Here is a 19,339-nt window from a genome sequence, read left to right on the forward strand (position 1 = left end):
GTTAATTATCCAGAACAGGCAGGGAAGCAGCAACAGGCCTGAGGTAATTGATAGAGGAAATGATTCGTACCCTCTGGACCCTTTCCCTCCTCTTCCCTGCTTACCAGCGGCAGCAGCACGTCCCGCAGGAGAACAGGGGCTGCCCGCAGAGGAGACATCTCTGCCCCGATATGCCTACCTACATGTTTCCCTCTCCTCTCCGACTCCTGCTCCACATTTTCTCAAGGGAGCCGCTGGGTCTGTGTAATCCCCCAGCCTGTGCCAGACGGCCGCATCCTCCTGGGATGCTTGGACAGACAGAGGGGCCATGGAGCTGCACAGTGGAGCCCCAAGGAGCTGCGAATTGCCCATGATATTTATTTTACAAGCTGCAAAACATTTTCGAGAGGGTTCACTTATACAAGAGCTGTTTAAAATAGCTTTTATTAAAAAAAAACCCCTTCGCTCATTTACATATACTACAGACAGTCTGGCGGGGGTCTTGCAGGAGCCCCACCTGCAGCTCCCCAGCCCTGCTACCCCCTGCACTTGCACTGCCGGATGGTGACAACAGTGTGAACGCGGTCTTGGCGGCTCCTGAACATGTACACGTCATACTGGTGAGGGGCGCAGCAGCTGGAGGCAGCTTCTGCCCAAACCAGACATTTCTCTCCGCCCCGTGAGTCCCTGCAGTTAGAGACAAACCCAATACATCTCCTGGCCCCCCACACCCCGGGGCCTGTGTTTTATCACCCGGAATCACCCGGGCAGATGCCTTGGACCAGGGTGGGGGATCAGGGAGGCAGCGTTCTTCCAGTGGCAGCTATTCCTTACCCCTGGTGCAACTCAGGAACTGCCTCCTCCCTCTCTGCCTGTGCAAAGCAGGGGTTCATTCTGTCTTTGTCATTTGATTTGCTTCCCTTTGGATTCGCTGCATTTTTGTTTCTGCAAGCAGCACAAAGTGCTGTCCCCCTGACCTGAAACAACTGCCTGGTCCCAGCTGACCCCAGCGCATTCCCCCTCCTCCTGCCCCATGGCATTGCCAGCAGTTGGGGGGCAGGAATGGCACATCCCAGGGTGGAGAAAGCCACTGTCAGGACCCATCTGTGTCTGCTATCATGGGGGACCACAAGCTCTACAACCAGCCGCCCAACAGGCCAAATTCGGGATCACAGTCAGCGGGTTATTCTTTATCCTCTGAAGCGGCAGAGCAGCATGCTGCTGTAACACTACTGCAAACGCTGCTCTGCTTCGGCTTTATCCCTACGTGGTTAGACACAGCCCAGAGGGGGAGCAGTGGGGACTACCCAAAATCCGCTCCTGTGTCACCCCCCCAGGTCCTGCCCCAGGAGCAGCAGATGCATTGCTTGAGAGGAACGGGAACAGCTCAAGCCTGCCTCTAAATGTGCGCAGATGTGCCCGGGATCGAGAACGGCTGGATCCTGGCAAGCAGGGATCCCCCGAGGAGCAGCTGCCCAGGCACCTTCCCACATCAATTTCCTGCAAAGATTTGCAAAACAAAGGCATGAAAATCCCCTGCAACACCTCACTGGGAACACCCCAGGGGACCGGCCTGGTCACTGCACCCTCTGCTTGCCCTCCATCCTCAGACTCAACATATGCCCCTGAGAAAGGGCAGCAGCAAGGGAAAGCTGGTAAGGAGAAGTATTCTGGGGGCACACCAGTGTTTTTTGAGTCAGAGGTCCCTGTGCACAAAGATATGCTGAAGTAGAGAGTAGAATCTCCCTTGAACTGAGCTTAAGACATACTTAAAGATTAAATAATTTTTGAAATAAATATCTCACTGCTCCCTTAATTATTTTTACAGAAACCTTCACCCCAAAGAAAGGCCAGTTTTTACTTCATAGCACTGATATATACACAAATTAGTGCCAGCAAAATACATTTTGTAGCATAAGATAATATAAAGGTGAGCTTTTTGCTGCTGTAGTTTATTGCCAGAGTGTGCTTAGCTCTACCAGGGTGAAGCTGCCCATGTCAGAGCATCCCCCAGCTGTTCAAAGCCCATGTGTGGGCCTAGCAGCACGGCTGAGCCCACCAGAGAGGAGGCCAAGCCCCCAGAAACCAACCTTGAGCCACTCCTTGCTGTGTCCCGCAGAGCTGTGCACAATTTCATAAAAATATTCCACCTGGGAAACGCAATAACATTTTTCCTTCATTTCACAGTTCTCCAGTGTCCGAACCACCTCCCCACCTTGTGGGTTTTTGACTAGAGCAGTGTTGAACTTTGTGGGCACTCAGAAAAGTCCATCTGCAAGGAAACAAGAAGGAAATTTAATCTGGGGCTGCACCTGAGGCCACTACGGCTGCAGCATCTTCACCAGGGGCCTGCCATGCGGCACACGCAGCATCAGGCTCCGGCGGCCAGCACCCGGCGTGGAAAGTGCTGTTTTCTGTGTGAGGGTCCCCAGCTGAGAGTTTGGGACTCATTCCTTCACCAGCTCAGGGTCTCAGCAATAGGTTTTGTTCCTCTACCTCGGTTTGATACCAGAGGGCAAGGAGATGTTATTCTGGGTGCAAATTGTGAATCCTGCACCTGACTCTGTGAAAACCCCATCTCTGGGAGACAGCCTGAGCTATTACACATTATCTTTGAGAAAAAAGGTATTTGAGCATAAAATATTCATGACAGCACTTTTTCCAGAGACAAGCTCTCATGCCACAGAGCTGGGGAACATTATTTAACATTTCCTTATTCAGCATTTCTCTATGGATTTGCCAGGGGGCTGTGCCCTGCACGAGCTTCTTGGATGCTAGAGCCAGTGTCACTGGCTCCCCTGGAGAGCACCTCCAAAGGGTTTGCTTTGGGCTAGGCTTTCAGCTCTCCATGCAAGCAGACAAGCCACCCAGGGCTGGGGCGATGGAGGCAGCATCTCCCCACGTCAGCACAAGTTATTGCATCTGCCGTACCCATGTCGTGGGATGGAGGAAAGCTGGTACAAGAGGGGAGGAAAGGGAAGGCAGACAATGGCCCCAGTTTGGGGGGCACAGGACTGAGTCCTGCTTTGCCTCTTAGAATCATCAAATGGTTTGGGTTGGAAGGGACCTTTAGAGGCCATCTTGTCCAGCCTCCCTGCAGTGAGCAGGGACATCTTCAATTCGATCAGGTTGCTCAGAGTCTTGTCCAGCCTGCCCTGGAATGTCTCTAGGGGTGGGGCCTCCACAACCTGGGCCAGGGTTTCACCACCCTCATAGTAAAAAATTTCTTCCTTATATCCAGTCTAAATCTACCCTCCTTTAGTTTAAAACCATCACCCCTTGTCCTGTCACAATAGGCCTTGCTAAAGAGGTTGCCCCCATCTTTCCTATAGCCCCCCTTTAAGTACTGAAAAGCCGCAATAAGGTCTCCCCGCAGCCTTTTCCAGCTGAACAACCCCATCTCTCTCAGCCTGTCCTCGTAGCAGAGGTGCGCCAGCCCTTGGAGCATTTCTGGACCTGCTCCAACAGGTCCATATGCTTCTTTCCCTATTCAAGCTTTAACTCAATGAAAAATTCCCAGGGGAAAAAAAAAAGCTACATTTGGATTTGGCATAGCCAGGCTGCTTGTTAAGGAAGCCATGCAGAGAGCAGGGTGAAGGGGGGTTCTGGGTGGACATGTTGAAAGCCTGCGTCTTCGCTGCCATGTCACCGCCAGGCCAGGATGCGCCACCTCCATGGCAGGTCCTGGCTGGCCCAGGCAGGGGCTCAGCAGCTGCAGAGGAGAGACAGAGGCTCCTCCAGCAATAACTCATGCCCAGCTGGAAGGAAACAGGCACAGACTGTCCTGCCTGGCTCAGTTTGGACATACATTCTGCAGACAAAGAGTTTATCTGCCAAACCTCCCAGCTTTTCTCTCCCTTGCCAAGTAAATTAGGATTAAAATCTCTATTGCATGAGCTAGAGGAGGGGAGAAAGGATGGTTAAGACAATGGCTAAGTCAGTCTTGGGGTTTGGCTCAAGACAGGACCTAGTCTTGCCCTGTCCTAGCCCTTGGGTGCGGGTCCTTCAGGGTTTGTGTTTGGTTCTTGGCTTTAAAATGGTTGTGAGAGTTTCCTCCCAGTCCCCTCCCAGCTCCTCCATCAGCTGCTGGAGGAGGTTTCTTTGTTCCAGGATGGGGCTGTGTTTTCAGGGGAGGGAAGAGCATTTTCTGAAAGCAAATGTCTCTGGGATGCCTTAAGAGCGGGGCACAAGATGACAACTGATTTCTGGAAGCCAGTATTTCTGGGTGAGATTTTAACATCCTCCTCCAGGCTCCCCCCGCCCTGCTCCTCTGAGGTTGCCAGTCTTTAACATGACACTGAAAGTGTCAGCCTGACTTTACGGGCAGGGCAGGGGCGGGGGAGGGAAATCCAGAAGGAAAGTGCTGAGACCTGCCCTAGGGGAGAGGCAAAGCTGGGGATGAGTCCACATTTCCCAGCCCTGGGCCATTATCACTGAATGAGCCACTGTCCATTAGCCACCCCGGGGACAACAGCATGTCCAGCACCTCCCAGTCACACGTCTGGGAAGTAAATGCTGATTCTCCTCCACTCTGGAAAAAAGCACTTTTCACTGCTTAATTTTCTTTTCCACTTGCCGTGTCTTGCAGCCGGATTACACAAACTGCAGGGCTGCGGGAGCGCCGGTGCCTGTGTGCAGACCCTCCTCTAGCGCTCCGAGGATGGGACATTCACCTGCAAGCAGAGCCCCTGGGGGTTTTGTTTTCTCGGCCACCCATCTGGCTTCCCCAGCCCTGCTAGCTCAGGCCCCTTCGCTGCTTTTCAAGCTCGTGTTAGGACTCGCATTGGTCTCTGTCCCTCTCTAGTGGCCGTGGTACAGCCGCGTCGTGGGGGCTGCCAGGAGGGTTTTAACGGGATGGTTTTAGATGCAGACATGGCAATAAAATATCAACAAATTCCAGGAGAACTGATTTTATCAAGCAGTTGTGGAAAATCATTTCAACACGACGTTCCATTCTGATAAAACCAGATCAGTTCATCTTGACTGATGTGACTCTTGGGTTATTCTATGTGTGAGCTCACAAGACAGCACACCAGTTCAGGATGAACCAGCTGAGCTTTATCCCAGTGGAAAGTTTTGACCTGTCTGGAACGATTTAGTTTGGAATTTCAATTTCTGAGAAATTTTTGAAACATCAGTGTAGTTCACTGGTGCTGAGATGAAAGGGCATTTCAGTCCGTCAGAAAGGAAACACTATTTTTTAGTGGTTGCTAAGTGGTCTGTTTTCAGTAGAGCTTTTATCATCAGGTTGAGTGGGGGTGTTGGAGCAGAGGTCCCTCCCAGCCTGGGTTACTCTAAACCTACGATCTGTGGTTAGAAGACACTTCCCTGTGACATGAGGTGGTTGTATTTCCATCCTCACACCATGCACAGGGCAGAGAATTACCATTTCACCTGCAGACCTGAGCTGTAAGGGCCCAGCAACAGAAGGGAAAAGAAGACCCAAACCCCAACAATGTCAAACACAATCCCATTCCCGCCTAAGGCAAAGAAGGTTTGTGTGGCTGACCCGAGCATGGTTAGATCATGCTCTGAGCTCTGACATTTGTGCTGGTCACACCAAAGGGCTCATCCCCATATTCCTGGTGGGAGGGGAGCTCTCCATCGTTCCTATACCTGCACTGGAGGTTGGGTCAGAGCATTTCCCTACATCGACCGTGACCTCCCAGGGAGAGTCTGGAAATAAGGTTTTCAGAGCTGGGAGATGGAGACATTCCTCAGGGCAGGTGCTGCAGTGACAGACGTTGACCACCTCCACCTCCTGAAGGCCTTTGAAGAGCAGGAGCTGCTCCACGTGCACGCAGGCAGGCTCGCAGCAGGAACCCGCAGGGCAGGAATGCGGGGCTCCCAGCCGAAGCAGCGAGTTGGGGTGCCTGACCTGCAGCTGCACAGAAAAGGGCAAGTGGCTTATGCATTGGTAAAACCATGTCATGGAGAACAACCTCCAGCATCAGCTCCCTGATAAAAAGCAATTCTGACTTAGAACTGACTCAGCTTTTACTCCTTTCTCCCTGCATGGCAGCCCTGCATTGCTGTGGGGCTGCCCTTCCCAGTGACACACTGACACCAAAACAGTTTATTCCCCCAAACCCTGCTACAATCAGCTGAAGTGGTCCTTGTTTCACCCCATGCTCCTGATCTGGAGGGTCACTGTGATGACAGCTCTGGGAAATGCATGTGGACCTGCCTGCCCGGAAGATGTTGCACCAGTGGTGACAAGATTTTTTGCAGTTACAGCCCCCAGGTGAATGCTCACAGGACACATGTGCAGCACCCTGAAGAGCTTGTTTCCATTCCCTCTCCAGGGTTAGTTATCCTGGTGGAGATGTGACTTCAGGCACTGACAGCTCTCCTGGGATAAGGAGAGCATTGCAGCCTGTGCATAGTTGTGACCTCAAATGCACAGGCTCCTTCTAGTCCCTCCTAGGAGTGATGCACGGCATGGGATAAGGGAATGACATAAGCACCTCAAAGGCCAGACATGCATCATGAAATCATGGGTCCTGCCAGTTTTGCTCAACCAGGCAGAAAAAGGCCTCCAACCCCTCTATGTACAGGACATCAGCTCTCATGTACAGCAGATGTGGCTGAAACAGTTGGTCTTGCTACTGGGCTGGGGGAGGAAAGAAATACACATGGATGCTGCCTGGAGCTGCTGGGTAGGTGCTGTGATAGCCCTTCAGCTGAACTCCGGCCCTTCCTCTGCCATGAGGTATCCAGTATTGCTGGATAGTTTCTGTTTGTCTAGCCTGCATAATCGCTGCTTGCTGGCTAAGGGAGGATGAGAGGCTCAGTGATGGGTTTTCTGAAATGCAGAAGCCAAAACCAGGTATTTTAAAACATGTATAAAATCACAGCCCCAGGCACCAGTGTATGACCTTCACCAGACCCAACCGGGGATGACACGAACAGACTTTTCTCACCTTCTTGCTTCTAAGGAAGTCGAGCATAGAGGAGTGTCTGGAGAGCCCCAGGAGGCCAGGGTGGGGGTAGCTGATCCGATGCGGCAGGCAGCTGGACCGACACTTTCCAACGTCCACACTGACAGGACTGCCAGAGACGTCTGAGAAACACAAGATTGATGAAAGGATTACTGTGGAGTAAGTGAACGTGGCCTCCCATGACAGCACCGGAGATCTCATCGCCCTTGTTGGATGCAAGTCGTGGGATAGAACTGCAAATAGATAATGATTGGAGTTGGCTTGCTCAGCTCATTAGTAGGCTAGGCCTGGGCAGATGGGTAAAAAACCTTGTGAAGTATGTAATCTTTTGCATTGGAATGTTTTTGTGGATTGTTATCTGTATCCCATGCTTATTATAATGCTCACAACGTATAATAGATAAATCTCTGAAAACCATATTGATAGTTGAAAAAGAAGGGGGAATTGTGGAGCAAGTGAATGTGGCCTCCCGTGATCTCATCGCCCTTATTGGACGCAAGCCGTGGGATAGAAAAACAACCCACAAAAACACAGAACTGAGGCCTTGATACGCGGGACAGAAGGTCAGGGGCACAGCTGGAGCACCGAAGCAGGAGAGCACGCTTATCTGTGTCTATACCATACGTGGAGCTGGTGCGATAGAACACGTTCAGAGGCAGAGAGAAGGGAAAAAGACTAGCTCAGGAGGCAGACTATATTAAGGCTGCTCTTTTGTGAATAAACGGCTTTTGGCTTTGCTTGTGCATGAATACGGAGTCTGTGTCATGAATCGCCACAAATGGTGCCCTGTGTGAGGAGCGACGAATCGACCTAGGAAGGCGAACTGGTGGCGAGCCCCACAGGACTGAAGTGTTGCTGAAAGGAAGCAGGAGCCAGCTGGGATCCCTCATCAAGTGAGGTGAGCTGTGGGGAACTGTGGGGAGTAATATATCATCCAAGGAGAAGTCAGTACTGAGCCTAACGGAGGGACTCCTACAAAAGCACAAGGTTGATATTGACCCACAGTCATTAAAGAGAATTTTGAAGTGGGTATCGATAAACTGTGAGGGGGTTGATGCAGTTAACATTTTGTTGTGGTTTAGCGGCAGCTCAGCCCCACACAGTCGCTCGCTCACTCCCCCACCGGTAGATGGGGGAGAGAATCAGGAGGGTAACGCTCGTGGGTTGGGATAAGAACAGTTTAATAATTAAAATCGAAAGAAACAACAACAGAAAAGCAATGTAAAGGAGAACAACGAGAGGCGCAAAGCCCCGGGGGAGGGGGGGAAGGGAATGAACTGCCGAAACAAACTGCACACAATGCAGCCGCTCACTGCCCACCGACCCAACGCCGCGCTGCTCCCGAGCCACAACTGCCCCCCTTTAATATACTGGTCATGGTGTCACATGGTATGGAATGAACCTGCCATTGGCCAGTCGGGGCCAGCCGCCCCCACCATGGCCCTGCCCCTCCCAGCCCCCCCCCGCCATGCGGCAGAGCGCGGGAAGCTGGAAAGGTAGCCGACCCCCACAGTGAGGAGAATTAACCCCTTCTCAGCCAAAACCAGCACATTCTCCACCCCTTATTCCATACCATTTACACCATGCCCAGGTCCCATATGATGCAATACAACCGTACCAACCACCACCCCTCCCCTTCCCAGCCCTTAACATAATACACAGACATCATTCCCTTAGTTCATGGACCTTCCCTGTAAAATGTCCATTAAAATGTCCATTGAGTTCACCCAGTCCATGACTCCGGGCTCCATCTGTTGTATCAGTCTTTCCGGGTGGGAGAGATGGTGTGTGGCGTTGGGTTGCTGCATACCGAGTCAGTCATCGTTCCATCACTGCTGCACGGCTTGTTTCATAGTTGATCTTCCATGGGTTGGGAGGCTTGTACTCTGATATCATTGATACAACACAGAGGTGACACACAGTATTATATAGCAGTTCACATTGTGCCATTCAGTTCATTGACTGTTTTCGCCCAAAATCAAATCCCCCTGAGGCACACATTGGATTTCTCCATCCCCCCCCATCACCCACCAAGTGCACCCAGGTCCTCGAGCAAAAGCAATCCCACAAATGGGTTTGCCTCTGCCTGAGGCAGGAAGAACCCAGACTGTTTTGCCCAACATATTTTCTACGTGCACTACAGGGACTCTATCCCCTTCCACAGTATGTAGGATTTCTGACTGGGCAGGGCCAGCTCGATTGGCAGATGCCCTAGTGCTGACTAACCACGTGGCTTTTGCTAAATGTGTATCCCAGTGCTTGAATGTTCCACCCCCCCATTGCTCTCAGTGTAGTCTTTAACAGTCCATTGCACCGTTCAATTTTCCCAGAGGCTGGTGTGTGATAGGGGATGTGATACACCCACTCAATGCCGTGCTCTTTGGCCCAGGTGTCTATGAGGTTGTTTCGGAAATGAGTCCCATTGTCTGACTCAATTCTCTCTGGGGTGCCATGTCGCCACAGGACTTGTTTCTCAAGACCCAGGATAGCGTTCCGGGCAGTGGCGTGGGGGACAGGATATGTTTCCAGCCAGCCAGTCATTGTTTCTACCATTGTAAGCACATGGCGCTTGCCTTGGCGGGTCTGTGGGAGTGTGATATAGTCAATTTGCCAGGCCTCCCCATATTTATACTTCAGCCATTGTCCCCCATACCACAGAGGCTTTACCCGCTTCGCTTGCTTGATTGCAGCGCATGTGTCACATTCGTGGATAACTTGTTGTGCTGGTTTTGGCTGAGAAGGGGTTAATTCTCCTCACTGTGGGGGTCGGCTACCTTTCCAGCTTCCCGCGCTCTGCCGCATGGCGGGGGGGGCTGGGAGGGGCAGGGCCATGGTGGGGGCGGCTGACCCCGACTGGCCAATGGCAGGTTCATTCCATACCATGTGACACCATGACCAGTATGTTGAGGGGGGGCAGTGGCAGCGCGGGGGCGGCGCGGCGTCGGGTCGGCGGGCGGCTGCGGCGCGGGCAGTTTGTTCCGGCGGTTCGTTCCCCCTCTCCCCTCCCTTCCCCCCCCCCCCCCCCCCGGGGCTTTGCGCCTCTCGTTGTTCTCCTTTACATTGCATTTCTACTGTTGTTTTCTTTTAATTTTCATTATTAAACTGTTCTTATCCCACCCCACGAGCGTTACCCTTCTGATTCTCTCCCCCATCTACCGGTGGGGAGTGAGCGAGCGGCTGTGTGGGGCTGAGCTGCCGCTAAACCACGACAGTCTTTTGGCACCCAACGTGGGGCTCAAGGGTTGGAGATAACAACAGCTGCTGGTCACAGCACCATGTTGTCTTTTTTGCAGTTGGTGTTACAGATTGGTGTTGATTTGTTGAGTCTGCTGTGTTCTGCTGTGATTAGTAATGTTTTGCCTACAAGATTTGTTATACAAACACTCGTTTTCAGCTTTATCTGGTATTTGGGGTTTTTGCTGAAGCCCTTACTGTACTTTGGATACCACCTTGTTGAGGCAATTAGCAATTATACCTCCTCCTCTGAGAGATTTTATATGGAGGAAATACAGAATAATACCTTTGCAACTTTGTTCTATGATGTCTGTGCCTTTGTTACAACAACATCTTTGTATCTTGAACATCCTTGGGTGGTTAAGGTGCACTTATTGTTAGTTTTTGGGCAGGTTGTTTTGGTTTTGACTAAGCAACTTAAGAATATCACCCAGAAATCTGCCCCGAGGCTTGATAGTTATGAGTGGCAGGGCATGTGGGACAGCATGGGCAAATCCCTAGGGCAGTGGGCACCCCCAGTGTTTTGGAGTTTCACCCCCGAACAAGTGCAGAATCCTAAAAAACTAGTAGAATATTTGGAGAAAGTATGTTGTTACGCTGGGAACTCCAGAGAGACACAGATAACTGCAACATGCTGGGGTCTGGCCCATGCATACGGAGCCCTGCTCAACAGCATTCAGTGCCCCCAGGGGGAAGAGAATGTCTCTGGATTGAAATGCAAAGTGACTGGCACTGTAGACAATCCAGCCCGGACGACAGGCACCGCAGCCACTCAAACCCCCACGACAAGTACCGGAGCTAGCTCAGAAAATAAACCCGTACCAGTATCAGTTGCCCCCATACACAAGACAAAATATTGGAAGCGGACATCAACTCGTTTAGAAGGGGATGATGAAGAACCAGGGCCATCGCGGGGAGAGGAGGGAGTAGTAATAAATGAAATAGAGACCACCCGATCCCTGTCCTTAAGCGAGTTGCGAGATATGCGAAAAGATTATAGCCGTCGTTCAGGTGAGCACATTGCCACCTGGCTGCTCCGATGCTGGGATAATGGGGCCAGTAGCCTGGAACTAGAGGGAAAAGAAGCCAAACAATTGGGATCCCTTTCTGGGGAAGGGGGCGTTGACAAAGCAATTGGGAAAAAACCACAAGCCCTCAGCCTCTGGAGGCGACTCCTGTCTGGAGTGAAGGAAAGGTATCCCTTTAAAGAAGATGTTACATATCGCCCAGGAAAATGGACAACTATGGAGAAAGGCATCCAGTATCTAAGGGAATTAGCTGTGTTTGAGGTGATTTATGGTGACCTGGATGATCAACAGTCATCCAAAGATCCAGATGAAGCCGAGTGCACACGACCCATGTGGCGGAAGTTTGTACGGAGCGCACCATCTTCGCATGCAAACTCATTGGCAGTGATGTCCTGGAAAGATGACGAGACACCAACGGTGGCTGAGGTGATAGATAGACTCTGGGATTAAGACACAAATATCTCTTCCTCGCTTGTCTCTGCTGTGGAGAAACTATCCCAAGAGGTCCAGCAACTCAAAGAAGATCTGTCCTACTCCCCACCTCGACAGAGCAGTGTCTCAGCTGTTAGGAATAAGCGTCCTTTGGCTCAAAGAAGGGGATACACACCACGGGCCACCCTATGGTTCTACCTGCGTGACCACGGAGAGGGCATGATGAGGTGGGATGGCAAGCCTACCTCGACCCTACAGGCACGAGTGCATGAACTGCAAGGAAGAACAGTCACTCAGGGGGGCTCTTCCAGGAAAGCTGCTGCTCCAATTTCCAGTGAACAAGTCCCCAGACAGAGGAGTAGAAGCGCAGATTTTATTTCTAAGTGTAATAGAGGGACTCCTGATTCACATTTGCAGGAAGTGAGTTGTGACTGCCATGATCAGGACTAGAGGGGCCCTGCCTCCAGCCGGGTGGAGGAAAGGGATAACCGGGCTTACTGGACTGTGTGGATCCGATGGCCTGGCACGTCCGACCCACAGGAGTATAAAGCTTTAGTGGACACCGGCGCACAGTGCACCTTAATGCCATCAAACTAGAAAGGGGCAGAACCCATCAGCATTGCTGGAGTGACAGGGGGATCCCAAGAGCTAACTGTATTGGAGGCCGAAGTGAGCCTAACCGGGAAGGAGTGGCAGAAGCACCCCATTGTGACTGGCCCAGAGGCTCTGTGCATCCTTGGCATAGACTACCTCAGGAAAGGCTATTTCAAGGACCCAAAAGGGTACAGGTGGGCTTTTGGTGTAGCTGCCTTGGAGACGGAGGAAACTGAACAGCTGTCTACCTTGCCCGGTCTCTCAAAGGACCCTTCTGTGGTGGGGTTGCTGAAGGTCAAAGAACAACAGGTGCCAATCGCCACCACAACAGTGCACCGGCGGCAATATCGCATCAACAGAGACTCTCTGATCCCCATCCATAAACTCATTCACCAACTGAGGAGCCAAGGAGTCATCAGTAAAACCCGCTCACCCTTTAACAGTCCATATGGCTAGTCCGGAAGTCTAATGGAGAGTGGAGACTAACAGTAGACTATCGTGGCCTGAATGAAGTCACTCCACCATTGAGTGCTGCTGTGCCAGACTTGCTAGAACTTCAATACGAACTGGAGTCAAAGGCGGCCAAGTGGTATGCCACAATTGATATTGCTAATGCATTCTTCTCAATCCCTCTGGCAGCAGAGTGCAGGCCACAGTTTGCTTTCACATGGAGAGGCGTCCAGTATACCTGGAATCGACTGCCCCAGGGGTGGAAACACAGTCCTACCATTTGCCATGGACTGATTCAGACTGTACTGGAACAGGGAGAAGCTCCAGAACACCTTCAGTACATTGATGACATCATTGTGTGGGGCAGCACAGCGGAAGAAGTTTTTGAGAAAGGAGAGAAAATAGTCCAAATCCTTCTGAAAGCTGGTTTTGCCATAAAACAAAGTAAGGTGAAGGGACCTGCACGAGAAATCCAGTTCTTGGGAATCAAATGGCAAGATGGTCGTCGTCATATTCCAATGGATGTGATCAACAAAATAGCAGCCATGTCTCCACCCACTAGCAAAAAAGAAACACAAGCTTTCTTGGGCATTGTGGGTTTTTGGAGAATGCATATTCCAAATTACAGTCTGATTGTAAGCCCTCTCTATCAAGTGACCCGGAAAAAGAATGATTTCAAATGGGGCCCTGAGCAACGACAAGCCTTTGAACAGATTAAACGAGAAATAGTCCATGCAGTAGCTCTTGGGCCAGTCCGGGCAGGACAAGATGTAAAAAATGTGCTCTACACTGCAGCCGGGGAGAATGGCCCTACCTGGAGCCTCTGGCAGAAAGCACATGGGGAGACCCGGGGTCGACCCCTAGGGTTTTGGAGTCGGGGATACAGAGGGTCCGAAGCCCGCTATACTCCAACTGAAAAAGAGATATTGGCAGCATATGAAGGGGTTCGAGCTGCTTCAGAAGTGGTTGGTACTGAGGCACAGTTGCTCCTGGCACCCCGACTGCCAGTGCTGGGCTGGATGTTCAAAGGAAACATCCCCTCTACACACCATGCAACTGATGCTACGTGGAGTAAATGGGTTGCACTGATTACCCAGCGGGCTCGAGTAGGAAACCCCAGTCGCCCAGGAATCTTGGAAGTGATTATGGACTGGCCAGAAGGCAAAGATTTTTGATTATCACCAGAGGAGGGGGAGACACTTGCTGAAGAAGCCCCACTGTATAACAAACTGCCAGAAAATGAGAAGCAATACGCCCTGTTCACTGATGGGTCCTGTCGCCTTGTGGGAAAGCACCGGAGATGGAAGGCTGCTGTATGGAGTCCTACACGACAAGTAGCAGAAACTGCTGAAGGAGAAGGTGAATCGACCCAGTGTGCAGAGGTAAAGGCCATCCAGCTGGCCTTAGACATCGCTGAACGGGAAAAGTGGCCAGTGCTCTATCTCTATACTGACTCCTGGATGGTGGCAAATGCCCTGTGGGGCTGGCTGCAGCAATGGAAGCAAAGCAACTGGCAGCGCAGAGGCAAACCCATCTGGGCTGCCGCACTGTGGCAAGATATTGCTGCCCGGGTAGAGAACCTGGTTGTAAAGGTACGTCATGTGGATGCTCACGTTCCCAAGAGTCGGGCCACTGAAGAACATCGGAACAACCAGCAGGTAGATCAGGCTGCCAAGATTGAAGTGGCTGAGGTGGATCTGGACTGGCAGCATAAGGGTGAACTATTTCTAGCTCGGTGGGCCCATGACACCTCAGGTCATCAAGGGAGAGATGCAACATACAGGTGGGCTCGTGATCTAGGGGTGGACTTGACCATGGATATTATTGCACAGGTTATCCACGAATGTGACACATGCGCTGCAATCAAGCAAGCGAAGCGGGTAAAGCCTCTGTGGTATGGGGGACGATGGCTGAAATATAAATATGGGGAGGCCTGGCAAATTGACTATATCACACTCCCACAGACCCGCCAAGGCAAGCGCCATGTGCTTACAATGGTAGAAACAACGACTGGCTGGCTGGAAACATATCCTGTCCCCCACGCCACTGCCCGGAACGCTATCCTGGGTCTTGAGAAACAAGTCCTGTGGCGACATGGCACCCCAGAGAGAATTGAGTCAGACAACGGGACTCATTTCCGAAATAGCCTCATAGACATCTGGGCCAAAGAGCATGGCATTGAGTGGGTGTATCACATCCCCTATCACGCACCAGCCTCTGGGAAAATTGAACGGTACAATGGACTGTTAAAAACTACACTGAGAGCAATGGGGGGTGGAACATTCAAGCACTGGGATACACATTTAGCAAAAGCCACCTGGTTAGTCAACACGAGGGGATCTGCCAACCGAGCTGGCCCTGCCCAGTCAGAATCCTTACGTACTGTGGAAGGGGATAGAGTCCCTGTAGTGCACACAAAAAGTATGCTGGGCAAAACAGTCTGGGTTCTTCCTGCCTCCGGCAAAGGCAAACCCATTCGTGGGATTGCTTTTGCTCGAGGACCTGGGTGCACTTGGTGGGTGATGCGGGAGGATGGAGAAATCCGATGTGTGCCTCAAGGGGATTTGATTTTGGGTGAAAACAGTCAATGAACTGCGTGGCACAATGTGAACTGCTATATAATACTGTGTGTCACCTCTGTGTTGTACCAATGATATCAGAGTACGAGCCTCCCAACCCATGGAAGATCAACTATGAAACAAGCCGTGCAGCAGTGATGGAACGATGACTGACTCGGTATGCAGCGACCCAACGCCACACACCATCTCTCCCACCCGGAAAGACTGATACAACAGATGGAGCCCAGAGTCATGGACTGGATGAACTCAATGGACATTTTTAATGGACATTGTACAGGGAAGGTCCATGAACTAAGGGAATGATGTCTGTGTATTATGTTAAAGGATGGGAAGGGGAGGGGTGGTGGTTGGTATGGTTGTATTGCATCATATGGGACCTGGGCCTGGTGTAAATGGTATGGAATAAGGGGTGGAGAATGTGCTGGTTTTGGCTGAGAAGGGGTTAATTCTCCTCACTGTGGGGGTCGGCTACCTTTCCAGCTTCCCGCGCTCTGCCGCATGGCGGGGGGGGCTGGGAGGGGCAGGGCCATGGTGGGGGCGGCTGACCCCGACTGGCCAATGGCAGGTTCATTCCATACCATGTGACACCATGACCAATATATTGAGGTGGGGGCAGTTGCAGCGGGAGCATGGAGGCGGTGCGGCGTCGGGTCGGCGGGCGGCGCGCGGCTGCGGCGCGGGCAGTTTGTTCCGGCGGTTCGTTCCCCCTCTCCCCTCCCCTCCCTTCCCCCCCCCCCCCCCCCCGGGGCTTTGCGCCTCTCGTTGTTCTCCTTTACATTGCATTTCTACTGTTGTTTTCTTTTAATTTTAATTATTAAACTGTTCTTATCCCAACCCACGAGCGTTACCCTCCTGATTCTCTCCCCCATCTACCGGTGGGGGAGTGAGCGAGCGGCTGTGTGGGGCTGAGCTGCTGCTAAACCACGGCACTTGTGCAATAACGTCCATGGTCAAGTCCACCCCTCGATCACGAGCCCACCTGTATGTTGCATCTCTCCCTTGATGGCCTGAGGTGTCATGGGCCCACCGAGATAGAAATATTTCACCCTCATGTTGCCAGTCCAGATCCACATCAGCCACTTCAATCTTGGCAGCCTGATCTACCTGCTGGTTGTTTTGATGTTCTTCAGTGGCCCGACTCTTGGGGACATGAATCACAGAATCACAGAATCATAAAATCTTACTGGGAGCTGGGTCAGGGATGGGAAATACTGGCCACGGGGGAAACCCAGCTGTGAACTGGAGAGGGGCATGTGGAGCTGATCCCCACCCAAAACCATCCTGGGGTCCATCCCCCTCTAGGGAATGGTCCCCACGGCCCCACCGCTGGCTCCGCCCAACCATCGTTGCACTTGTTATTGGGGAGCAGAGGCTCCACTGCACATGCAAAAGTGCCCCGCAGCTGTTGGGTGCAGCCTGGTGCCGACAGCAAAAGATGGAAATACCGTGTGTCTGCAAATGGCGAAGCCGAGCTCAGGGAGAGCCCAGGTGTCTGCCCCATCTGTGGTGCAGCCTCGCGGTGCACTGAGGTTTCTGCCCCGTGGCATCCATCCACCCCCTACACTCCTCACATGGGTGTGCATAAGGGCTGCCTGGAGAGAGACCCCCAAAGCCCAGATCCCACAGCCATGACCAAGGGCAGAGGGAGGGGTCTGTGAGACCAGCAGCCACCTGGCCAGCATCCCTCCATCCATCCATCCATCCATCCCTCCCTCCCTCCCTCCATCTCCATCCACCATTGTTCTGGCTGCTGAGTTCCTTCCATCCATCCCTCACTCCTTCAGTCCCTCCATCCACCTTCCCTCCCTCCCTGCCCCCCAATCTTTCACTGTGCCACTGTAGAGGTGTCAGGGATGGGTCTGAGATGGCCCCAGGCCAAGCAGGTACTTCTGGTTACTCCAGGGTAACCAACACCACGGGCTTTGAGGGATGCCAAGGCAAACTATTAAAATAAATTCTCCACACTGCTGTCCCTGTGCTAACTCCCCACGTGGCCTAAACATGGCTGATTTCCCCAGGAAGCTCATACAGAGCGGAGCCGCAATAGCTCCAGCGGGGTGCAAGGAGTAATAACAGATTTGTAGAGCATCTCTTTTGTCAGTGGGTTTCGCAGCTCCATGACACTTTCCCATCGCGGGGACCAGCTGTTTCTCCAGCCCTTCATCTGCGGTGTGGATTTTGAGCAAGTCGTCTCTAATGGGGAGAAGTGGCTGCTGTAGGCCATGTGCAGACTGTGGTACAGGGCAGGACAGGACTGGGGCAGAGGATGGATGAACTCGGTGCATGGCAGGACGAGGGGCAGGAGCCTCCAGGCTCTGCCAGCCTCAAGTCCGACGTGGGAGGCTGCCGGGCTCTCGTGGGCGCATGCACTGGGGTGCAGGGAGGTTGCGCCCGGCTTCAGCTGAGTAACAGGATCATCCCTGCTGCGGGTGGTGATGCTGAAGGGCATAACTGAAGTGACAAGACTTTGCTAAATCCTTGCGGGTGACATGGGAATGTTCTGGCAGTGGCCAAGCTCTCCCTGAGGCAGCATCCCCACTCCAGGCTCAGCCAGCCCAGCCGAAGATCAGGGCTGAGCCACAGCCAAGATGCCTGATGTCATTAAAGACGCTTAGATTTTAGAGTGGTGGCATTAACAGTGCGATGCTCCTGGAAAGTGCCAAGTGAATGCACCTTTTTGGTGCATTTTCTCAAATGCGCTTGTCTCCAAGAGCCCTCAGAGGAAGGTGACTCCTAGAACCACCTGGGCTCCCACCAACCCCGTATTGATTTGCTGGGTCTTCTCCAGAGAGCGGGAACATGCTTTGGTTGAGCATCTGTGCAGCTGGGGAGAATAACTGGAGAAGCCCATCCCTGGGACCCCGATGCTGCTGTTTGTGTTGGGGGGAGCCTGTTACTGAGCAGCCGAGCATCCATTCCCCCCTTTCCCATCCCCATCCCACTGGAGACTCTGGCAGCCCCACGGGGTCCATCCTGGACCCCCTCACTCCCAGTGGAGGGTTTGTCCTGCAGCTTTGGCATTTGTTGGCAGCTTTTCGGTCCAAAAAAAAAAAAAGGAGAAAAGGTTTTCTGCCCTGAGAGGTGGTTTTCTTGGCCAGGAGCCTTTGCTTTTGGGGCTGTGCCGATCTGGGCCCTTGATGGTGATGTCTTGCCGGCACCAGAGCCGGTCGCCCCAACCGCCCTGCTCCATCCCCCTCCTCCCATCCCCATCCCAGCCCTGGCCAGGCTTACCAGCTCCGTCAGCTCCAGCACCCGAAGCAGGAACCCCAGAAGGCACCCGGTGGCAACCGACAGCATTGACAGGGTCAAGAGGCCATTTTTACGCCAGAAAGCCTGTACCCACTTCCAAACGCGCAGGAAGGTCGTGGACAGCAAGTTCAGCAGAGCTCTCCTGACCTGCTCCCACATGGTCATTCTCAGCTGCCCAGGCGATGCCCCTTGGAGCAGCTCCCGGCCCTGTTCATCGCTCTGGGCACTGCTGCGCTGATGGACCCCTGCCCTTTGCTGGGAGCTGAGTGTGCCAGCGGCTAATCCCCAGGACCAAAAGCTTTGGGCTATTTGGGAGCCTTTCCCGTAATGGAAAGTGACGTCTTTGGTTAATCTGGGCTTGGCATCCTGCCGGCGTGGGTGCCGAACACTCCCAGGTTAACCCTCCATCCCCTGGGATCGGGGCTGGGTGCTGCAGGCTGAGAGCAGGGATTCAGCCCCGCAACTCCCTTCCCGTCACAGTTCCTGATCCAAAAGGATCTGGGTCCTGCTGCTGGAGGCTGCCACGGGATTTGTGCTCCCACCAGCTGCGAGTGCACCCCCTTCCTGCCCCACGTTGGTGAGGGCTTCGTGAGGACAAAGCTTGCAAAGGAAGACTGTTTCCCAGTTAATCGAAGAATTTCCCATGGTGATCTGCACAGACCGTCAGCCCAAGGCATCGACGGATGATTCTGAATGTACTCACAGGAACATCTACCCCAACAGATCCACCCCCTCCACCAGCTCCGGAGAGAAGCTGCCTCAAGGCCACAGGATGCTGCTGGGATGCCTGGTCTTTGCTGCCCACAATATTTCAGAGTATTTCTATGTCCAGTTTGACTCTGGCTCAGGCCAG

At 52.7% G+C, this 19,339-nt stretch overlaps 1 protein-coding gene across 1 annotated transcript; it reads right to left on the minus strand.

The window, feature by feature from the left end:
- Positions 1-515: 515 nt before the first annotated feature.
- Positions 516-18,645, minus strand: LOC135316507 (uncharacterized). The gene is given in 7 exon segments (XM_064469967.1): positions 516-596; positions 1,399-1,479; positions 2,070-2,251; positions 5,596-5,863; positions 6,903-7,042; positions 16,284-16,377; positions 18,469-18,645. Coding segments are annotated over 7 exon segments (1,023 nt in total).
- Positions 18,646-19,339: the final 694 nt, after the last annotated feature.

Source organism: Phalacrocorax carbo, chromosome 19 (assembly GCF_963921805.1).
Source record: "Phalacrocorax carbo chromosome 19, bPhaCar2.1, whole genome shotgun sequence".
NCBI classification, from domain to species: domain Eukaryota; kingdom Metazoa; phylum Chordata; class Aves; order Suliformes; family Phalacrocoracidae; genus Phalacrocorax; species Phalacrocorax carbo.